Raw genomic sequence first — 10,491 nt, forward strand, 5'->3', positions numbered from 1 at the left:
TCTCACAGTCTCCTCCAGCAGCTCCACTTGGAACGACTCTGCAATCTCCGGCACCTTGTCATCGTTGACTCTGAAGAGCAGTTGCACCTCGTAAACCCGCGGGGGAAACGTCACCCTGTGCACCGTCTGCAGGTCCACAAAATCCACTGCCGGTGTGGCGCTGCCCGCCCCTTCGCCACTGACGACCACGTAGTCTACAGAGACCTCCGTGTCGTCGGAGCCCACCAGACGGCCGTGGTCAGCCAGGCTGCCGCGGGTCACGGTCAGGGAGATGACCCCGGCGTTCTCGGCCACGGCCACCAGGGACAGGGAGAAGCGCAAGGGGCTGTCGTTACGGCGGATCTTCAGCTCCACGCTGCTGCCGTTGGGGTTGAGGAGTGCCCCGCCCGCCACGCCCGTCAGCTTTACTGTGAACACCTCGTCATCCTCAGGGATCTGAGAGAGATGACAGGGAAAAAAAGGTTTAGTGATGTGTTACCATATAGAAATATATACAGTAAATAGATAGTGTTATCTCAATGGTTTAGTAACTCCTGGTTTACTTAGCCAGCAAAAGACAGCTTCAGATGATCCATGTGTTTGATGTGGAGCTGTCTGGTGAAAGGTGTGATAACATGTAAAAGGAGGAAAGAGGACAGGGTACCTGGTCATCCTGGATGAGGATGCTGAAGACCACCATAGCCCGTCCAGGTGGGATGGTGATGTTCCCCCGGTCTGGACTGAGGTCCTCCAGGGCAGAGTTAGGGCCTCCAGAGATCTGCCCGTGTACAAACCACAACATAATGCCATAATGACAGTTCTGGAATAAGTTTACCTGAAAGGTGTGTGTGTGTGTGTGTGTGTGTGTGTGTGTGTGTGTGTGTGTGTGTGTGTGTGTGTGTGTGTGTGTGTGTGTGTGTGTGTGTGCATGTGAGCCTGTCATAAGTAGACCGGGTAACAGATAGACATTCACACTAAAATGAAAATGGCCTAATGAAGGAGGTCAAACAGGGGTCAGTTACAGTGAACTCACCTCAAAGTTGACCGTCACTGTCCCATACGTCCCCTTCTCTCTGACCAGGCTGAGAGGCACATACTGGCTCCTACCTCTAAGCTCATCCACGACAATCTGTTCAGTCTGGAGGAGAGAGAAAGATGAAGAGGGGGTATAAGTCAAAGGCAGTCAGAACTTCAATTGTCTTTTGTTTCACCTAAGAAACAAAGGGTCCTGTTGAATCAAATGCAGTCCCAGTATTCAGGGTGAGGCAGCTTTAGTAAGTTTGTTTATGCTTCACACAATGAACGTTGTCTTCAGTGATTATGAAATGAATTAGTTCCTCTCCACAAGACGACAAGTTTCATTGACCACACGATGAGCATATTGACTCAGACTGGAGAAACTAAACAAAAAAACATGCTTCAAAATCATAATTCCAGAGTCCTTTATTGGTTTTCGAAGAAGCAAAATAATGATCCCAAATAAGACCCCAAAGGGAGCGCAGGCAAGATCCAATAGGATGGTTACTATAGTAACCCCCAAACTGCCACTGACAAGTTAATCCTGGGAGCAAACTGCTGCCATTGTGGTTGTCCTGCCCTTGCAACCCCTGAACCCTTCTGCACAACCATCTGCATGGATCTGCTCTGTGGCATTTGATCTCCACTCCTGACCCACCGCACCCCTGTCCAAAACCTAATTTCCTTATCCTGACAATGACAAAGCATTCCCTCTCAAAACATCTAACATGGTACATACTGTATTAGGTAGCCAAATTATACCCCCTACGTGCTCTCAAATTCTCTGTGATAATAACAAACAAGACTGCAGAGTGAGACAAATTTAAACTACTGTAAAACTTCAATTAAACTCAGTCTCAAATAGCCGCCAGTCCCTTTTAATAGTTGGGCAACCGCACACATTTCAGCAAATAAACTCCTTGTTTCAAATAGACCCCGGGTCTAAAGGAATTGTATACGAGTACATTTATTTAACCTTTATTTATCTAGGCAAGTCAGTTAAGAACAAATTCTTATTTACAATGACGGCCTAGGAACAGTGGGTTAACTGTCTTGTTCAGGGGCAGAAGAACACATTTTTACCTTGTCAGCTCGGGGATTTGATCTAGCAACCTTTCGGTTACTGGCCCAACCACTAGGCTACCTGCCACCCCAAGGTTAACATGAATGACCATGAATTGTTTACGAGGTAAAATATTTGATTTGTTACATTAAATAATTACTTTAAAAAATTATGGCAATCATCTGTTTTTATCGCCAGTAAGAAGCTGAGAACTGCTAGCCATTGGCTGCTAACAGCTGAGAACTTCTAGCTAACTGGCAAGCACAAAAACAGTCAACAACTTTGGAAGTACAGAACCCCAGAAATCGGCACATCGCCCTCTAGTGGCGAAAGTAAGAACTGGCAAAAATGCACAGTCAGAGGAGAATAATTATTCTGTCAAGGAAAAAATTTAAATGAATTAAAAAAGGCACACTGAGACAAAGGAAAAGTGACACCGTGGATATGATAACACATTAGTGCAGGAAATGAATACATGTATTACAATTTTGCTCATTAACTATGCAAACGGGCAAAAGCTGTTTGCATAAAGAAATAGACACCTGGCTCAAATAGAAGCCTGCCTCAAATAGAAGCATGTCTCTAATAAGTGCCTGTTGTGTTCAGTGATTTAAGTTTTACGGTAAAAGAAAACTTTAAATACAGACTGCTCAGTACTTGGGATTCACTTTACATTTACTGAAGGTTGAACTGCTCGTCTTAAACTGGTTGAAACAGAATGCACACTAGAATCAACACTGGACAGACAGGGGTTTCTTACGGAGTTGAAGGAAATTATTCCGAAGGCGTTGTCATTGGACAGGATGGTGATAGTGGCTCTGTTGGGGGTCCCCAGTCTCACGCCATTGGAGGAGCTCTGAAAGAAGAGCAATGATGAGAGATGTATAGACCTGTCCCCTTATCAGGCATACAAACACAGTCACAGACACACACGCACAAACTCACACCCGAACTCACGCATCTACTCATACGCACGTACGCACGTGCGCACGCACACACACACACTTTTTGTCAAAAAGCTCTGACGAAGGCCGTGAGGCCGATACGTAAAGCTTATAAAACATCAGTGATACTATCAAGAGCAGTGTGCGGTTTCCTTTTTCCTTCATACAATAGGCTTTTAAAATGCAATACTGGTGCATCATTTCTACTTAACATATCAAAGGTAATCATTTTATGGAACAATCCGGCACACATTAAATTCTGCCTGTTGGACATTGGTTGCAATGCTCTCATCCAGTTGGTTGGTTTATTTGCCATATACACATGAAATACATGAAGTCACTACATGACCGACAATGTATCATGTTTGTAGTCATTTTTATAGTAATTTAAATGCATTATTATTTATGTTCATTGCTGAAATTCCTGTTCAGGTGGATTTGGGATTGTTCCAGTGTTAGGCGCAGGACTTTTAACTTGTTCACGTGCTCATCTCAAGAGAGAGCTAAGGCTGGGGTGACATGTATATCCCAGGACTCTGCTGAACTGCTCATCTGTGTCTGAGGAATTATTAACACTGTCAAAGTTATAGACACTCTGTCTAGTCTGAAGGCATTCTTCCTCGTTGTTTTGGATCCAGCTTTATTTACATTCTGCACCTGTAAATGAATACCATCACCTGACTCCTGCCTGACTGTTGATGCTTCGCAACCCCTGATAAGACCGTATAGGATCCACTATTATTAAACTACCCTGACCTGATAAGACCGTATAGGATCCACTATTATTAACCTACCCTGACCTGATAAGACCGTATAGGATCCACTATTATTAAACTACCCTGACCTGATAAGACCGTATAGGATCCACTATTATTAAACTACCCTGACCTGATAAGACTGTATAGGATCCACTATTATTAAACTACCCTGACCTGATGAGACCGTATAGGATCCACTATTATTAAACTACCCTGACCTGATAAGACCGTATAGGATCCACTATTATTAAACTACCCTGACCTGATGAGACCGTATAGGATCCACTATTATTAAACTACCCTGACCTGATAAGACCGTATAGGATCCACTATTATTAAACTACCCTGACCTGATAAGACTGTATAGGATCCACTATTATTAAACTACCCTGACCTGATAAGACCGTATAGGATCCACTATTATTAAACTACCCTGACCTGATAAGACCGTATAGGATCCACTATTATTAAACTATTCTGACCTGATAAGACCGTATAGGATCCACTATTATTAAACTACCCTGACCTGATAAGACCGTATAGGATCCACTATTATTAAACTACCCTGACCTGATAAGACCGTATAGGATCCACTATTATTAAACTATTCTGACCTGATAAGACCGTATAGGATACACTATTATTAAACTACCCTGACCTGATGAGACTGTATAGGATCCACTATTATTAAACTACCCTGACCTGATAAGACCGTATAGGATCCACTATTATTAAACTACCCTGACCTGATAAGACCGTATAGGATCCACTATTATTAAACTACCCTGACCTGATGAGACCGTATAGGATCCACTATTATTAAACTATCCTGACCTGATGAGACCGTATAGGATCCACTATTATTAAACTACCCTGACCTGATGAGACCGTATAGGATCCACTATTATTAAACTACCCTGACCTGATAAGACCGTATAGGATCCACTATTATTAAACTACCCTGACCTGATAAGACCGTATAGGATCCACTATTATTAAACTACCCTGACCTGATAAGACCGTATAGGATCCACTATTATTAAACTACCCTGACCTGATAAGACCGTATAGGATCCACTATTATTAAACTACCCTGACCTGATAAGACCGTATAGGATCCACTATTATTAAACTACCCTGACCTGATAAGACCGTATAGGATCCACTATTATTAAACTACCCTGACCTGATAAGACCGTATAGGATCCACTATTATTAAACTACCCTGACCTGATAAGACCGTATAGGATCCACTATTATTAAACTACCCTGACCTGATGAGACCGTATAGGATCCACTATTATTAAACTATTCTGACCTGATAAGACCGTATAGGATCCACTATTATTAAACTACCCTGACCTGATAAGACCGTATAGGATCCACTATTATTAAACTACCCTGACCTGATGAGACCGTATAGGATCCACTATTATTAAACTACCCTGACCTGATAAGACCGTATAGGATCCACTATTATTAAACTACCCTGACCTGATAAGACCGTATAGGATCCACTATTATTAAACTACCCTGACCTGATAAGACTGTATAGGATCCACTATTATTAAACTACCCTGACCTGATGAGACCGTATAGGATCCACTATTATTAAACTACCCTGACCTGATAAGACCGTATAGGATCCACTATTATTAAACTACCCTGACCTGATGAGACCGTATAGGATCCACTATTATTAAACTACCCTGACCTGATGAGACCGTATAGGATCCACTATTATTAAACTACCCTGACCTGATAAGACCGTATAGGATCACCTATTATTAAACTACCCTGAACTGACTCTATTTCGCTTGGTATATGTATCGAAATCAGCTGAACAATAATAACCTATTACCAATGATAACCTATTACCAATGATAACCTATTACCAATGATAACCTATTACCAATGATAACCGATTACCAATAATAACCGTATTAAAGAAATGCAACTCTTTCCCCGCTTTCTTTCTGCCAAAGACACACAAACAGTGTGCCCAAGGCAGAACCATTGTGTGTGTGTGTGTGTATGTGTGTGTGTGTGTGTGTGTGTGTGTGTGTGTGTGTGTGTGTGTGTGTGTGTGTGTGTGTGTGTGTGTGTGTGTGTGTGTGTGTGTGTGTGTGTGTGTGTGTGTGTGTGTGTGTGTGTGTGTGTGTGTGCGTGCTTGCATGCCAGTGTGTGTCTGTGTGTATGAGATACTGAGTGAAAGAAAGAGCTTATCCCCTCTGCTTTCACGCCTTTATTCAGACATGGCTTTTCCCAGCTGTAACAGAGCTTTCTTTCAGGCGCTGAGCTCTCTTGTCATAGCCGACACACAGACACAGAATCCACACGCTCTCACAATCGAGCCTGCAGGTCCTGCCAGGGGCCCGTATCCTCTGGGACACAAACACAACCCAACAAGCACCAACACTCCACAGGAATCCCAGCCCCCGAGCCCTGCCCAGACCCCAAGCCCTGCCCTGCCCAGACCCCAAGCCCAGACCCCAAGCCATGACCAGACACAAAGCCCAGACGCCAAGCCCTGCCCAAACTACAAGCCCAGACCCAAAGCCCAGCCCCCAAGCCCTGCCCAGACCCAAGCCCGGACCCCAAGCCCAGACCCCCGAGCCCAGACCCCAAGCCCTGCCCAGACTCCAAGCCCAGACCCCAAGCCCTGCCCAGACTCCAGGCCCAGACCACAAGCCCAGAACCCAAGCCCAGCCCTCAAGCATAGACCATAAGCCCAGCCACTGAGGCCTGCCCAGACCCCAAGCCCAGACCCCAAGCTCAGACCACGAGCCCAGGCCCCAAGCCCTGCCCAGACCCCAAGCCCAGACCCGGACAGTAGGCAAAGGATGAGTGGGCAGCACCTGTTGTGGTCTTGTCAAGCAGGTTTGTGGGATTACAGTATGAGGGACCGTTCCTGGACAATTCCAGCTCACCCTTTGTTTATGATTGTCTGGATTCTATTAAAAAAATGATAATCTTCTATCTAGCATTCTGATAAGTGTAACCCAGCTAGTGACGACATCATTACTCAAAAGCAGAAGGGGAACACCAAACCCTCTCCTCTCCAACCAATCCCACCCTGTACAAAACAACTGTCCATCCATTTTTAAATGTATCGAGCCAAACAGCTTTCTGCTTGTCAGAAATGACTGATTCGCCAAGCCATCGCCCTCTCATCCCCCCTGTGCTTGATCTGTGAGGCCCCTTAGCACGTAGATCATCATTCAGACAGACCTTTACCTGATGTAGGCTGCCTGTCTGTCACAGAGCTATTAGTCAGAGCGTGTGGACAGGCAGACAGTGGGAGCCAGCCCCCTCATCATCAATCACATGGCGACAGCCTGCTAATGACACCATGGCAACAGCTTGCTAAGGACACCATGGCGACAGCCTGCCAATGACACCATGGCGACAGCCTGCTAAGGAAACCATGGCGATGGGAGTCTAGATGTAAGACAGCCGCAAAAAAAATAACCATTCCTCTCTATGCATCGTGGGAGAGGTTTCTCTCTGCACAGCCCAATGCTGTTTGGCTATGCCATGGCCACCTACCCCCATGTTGGGCTGTAGATTATACCCTTCTCGTGTGAGGGAATCCTCCAATATGTTCTCTAGTGTCCGTCCGTCCGTCCCCCCCGTGGCACGGTCCCAGCTATAGGAAGCACGTTGGTTTCTCCCACATGGTCTGTTTGGTGGCCCAGCCCTGGAGAACCCCGGTGGCCCAGCCCTGGAGAAGCCCAGTAGCCCAGCCCTGGAGAAGCCCAGTGGCCCAGCCCTGGAGAAGCCAAGTATCCCAGCCCTGGAGAAGCCCAGTAGCCCAGCCCTGGAGAAGCCCAGTAGCCCAGCCCTGGAGAAGCCCAGTAGCCCAGCCCTGGAGAAGCCCTATAGATACACATCAAAGGGAATCCAGGGCCTCTCAAGTCTTTAAGCTGGGGTTGAAATGGGGAGGCCCTGGGGCAGTGGTTGGACCAGGGTGAGGGGTTAAGACACTCAGACACACTCATAAGCATTGCAACACATACACACATATAAATGCACACACGCACATATTGACACATGAGCATGGTACAAGGGAAACCATAATAACCCCTGAATTCGAATGACCTCACACACACACACACACACACACACACACACACACACACACACACACACACACACACACACACACACACACACACACACACACACACACACACACACACACACACACACACACACACACAACCCAACACACACTCTCTTTCCGTTACCTGTAGTCTTAGGTTGAAGACAAAGGTCTCGTCGGCCTCGGGCAGCTCGTCGTCCCTTACAGCGATGAAGATGGTCTTACTGGCCTCTGACGACAGCAGGAAGGCTGCAGCCGTGGTGGCCTCAAAGTCCCCTGTGTCATCTCCCTCCAACTAGAAGCACCAAGGACAGTTGATGTTGTAATCGTTATTGGAATAATTTGACTTGATCTTACACCACTTAAGCACAGACTGACACACACTCGGCCTGTACAAAAATATAGAATGCTGGGGTCAACTCAACTGTGCCAACTGCTAGGGATAGAGTATTGAGATTTAAGGAACTGTCGAAAGAATATAGGAGCCTCAATAGGCCTGGGAAAGCCCCAACCAGGCCAGAATATAAGAGTCTCAATAGGCCTGGGAAAGCCCCAACCAGGCCAGAATATAGGAGCCTCAATAGGCCTGGGAAAGCCCCAACCAGGCCAGAATATAGGAGCCTCAATAGACCTGGGAAAGCCCCAACCAGGCCACTAGTTTGCCAGACACCAATGGGGAGGGAGAAGACACTGGCTCCCATGTGGAAGCTGACACATTCGTTCTGATGTGGGTGACAATTACTGCCAACGTACTGTAGGTCTTTCATCTCACACACTGCCTCCCACAGTACAAAGGTCACTTCTCTTTTCCTCTTAAGGATACCTGCATTTGACAACTCAGGAGCAGACCAGCTTCGGTGACAACCGGGGTTGAGGTTAATGCTCCACTGTTCTGCCCTACTGCTGTGTGCTGCTAATCATGGCCGGTCACCATTGCATTAAACCGACACTTAGCCACAACTGTCCCTTACAAGACTTAAGTCAGAGAGACTAATGCCAAGTTAGAGGAGATTACGTAAACACACAAAGGTATCTAGATAACACTATGTCGAACACTCAACAGGTGACCTAACCCAGTCCTCCTATGACCAGGTCGTTCCTACCAGAACCAGTGTGGTCACGTTGACCGGGTCTCCGATCCTCTCCACCACCAGGCGGACCACGGTGCGGATGCTCTCGTTGACCACGAAGTCCGTCTGTCCCAGGAACCTCAGCTCAGCTGACTCAAGCCTGGCACTCGGGATGGACAGAGCCAGAATCAACCCAGCCAGTGTGAGGACAGTGGGCATTCCTGTCAGATGGATAGAACACAGACAGACAGACAGACAGACAGACAGACAGACAGACAGACAGACAGACAGACAGACAGACAGACAGACAGACAGACAGACAGACAGACAGACAGACAGACAGACAGACAGACAGACAGACAGACAGACAGACAGACAGACAGACAGACAGACAGGAAGATCTTCAAAAAACTGAGCATTCATAGAACATTATGTTGGGATACAAAATAGGAGTATATTGGTGTATGTTGGGCATTGACACAATGTTATAAGTTAGGTGCTCCAGAATAAGCAGAACAGGATCAGATTGGCATGATAGAAGGGAAATTACCTTTATTACCCCGATAAAACTATAGTCCTGCTGCCCACTGGAATATAAAGGAATACTTGAACTAAACTATTCCATGCCCTGACTGATGCTGTCTGTGGGTTTTCCTAATGACTTTTCTAGATTCTAGTTTCTCCTCCGCCTGCCCACATCTATCAATAATACATGTGATAGGTGACGTTGTTCGTAGAGACAGTTGATATAGCCTTTGGGGTTTTATGAGTCAGCGTTTCCCAGCGCTCTCCTTTCTTCTCAGAATCTAATCCGTTGTTCAGTCATGATTGACAAAACAAACAACGCCACAAGTGGTCAACGCAATGCAAAGTTGTGGGCATCCAGTTGCTGATGTACATGATCACGTGTCTTTTTAAATATTTGCTGTAAATTACAAGGTTGGAAAATACACCCGCAATGAATGAAGTCATGTTGTTTTCTTTTTTGGGGGAGAGAAACGTCTTAGGAAACTTGGACATTGAAAGCATCCCATTTTTCTTATGTTCCGTCCCTGTTAGATCACTCTGGATTATTTCCAGTATCATGGGGTGTTTCTGAGAGAAACATGAATCAATACAGGTGTCATGCTGGAGAGCAGAGGGAAACTACTCCATAGTGGAACATCTAAATGAAACAGAAAAACAGATATAGTGATCCAGAGTATATTTGTGTGTTTCTGTGTGTGTGTGTGTGTGTGTGTGTGTGTGTGTGTGTGTGTGTGTGTGTGTGTGTGTGTGTGTGTGTGTGTGTGTGTGTGTGTGTGTGTGTGTGTGTGTGTGTGTGTGTGTGTGTGTGTGAGTGTGTGTATATATATGTGCGTGTGCATGGTTGCATGCATGTGTGTGTCTGTGTGTATGCCTGTGGTGGACAGGGTGCTGTGAAAGCTATCAAAAGTTGATTAAGAGCTGCTGTGTAGCAGGGTAGGGCAGAGGGAGGCAGAGGAGACAGAGGGAAACATATGGAGAGAGAGGGAGAGAGAGAGGGAGTGAGAGGGAGGGAGGGAGAGAGAGAGGA

At 46.1% G+C, this 10,491-nt stretch overlaps 1 protein-coding gene across 1 annotated transcript in view; it reads right to left on the minus strand.

Moving 5' to 3' along the window:
* The window catches only part of LOC120050345 (adhesion G-protein coupled receptor V1-like), a 211,817-nt gene extending 202,662 nt beyond the window's left edge, over positions 1-9,155 (minus strand). The window contains exons 1-6 of the mRNA XM_038996933.1: positions 8,970-9,155; positions 8,012-8,161; positions 2,820-2,915; positions 1,013-1,117; positions 644-757; positions 1-435 (exon numbers count right to left, since the gene is read on the minus strand). The exon at positions 1-435 is cut by the window's left edge and continues 134 nt beyond it. Coding sequence (XP_038852861.1) covers positions 1-435; positions 644-757; positions 1,013-1,117; positions 2,820-2,915; positions 8,012-8,161; positions 8,970-9,155 — 1,086 coding nt within the window. The remainder of the gene's footprint in view (positions 436-643; positions 758-1,012; positions 1,118-2,819; positions 2,916-8,011; positions 8,162-8,969) is intronic.
* Positions 9,156-10,491: the final 1,336 nt, after the last annotated feature.

This window comes from Salvelinus namaycush, chromosome 1 (genome assembly GCF_016432855.1).
Source record: "Salvelinus namaycush isolate Seneca chromosome 1, SaNama_1.0, whole genome shotgun sequence".
Classification (NCBI taxonomy): Eukaryota; Metazoa; Chordata; class Actinopteri; order Salmoniformes; family Salmonidae; genus Salvelinus; species Salvelinus namaycush.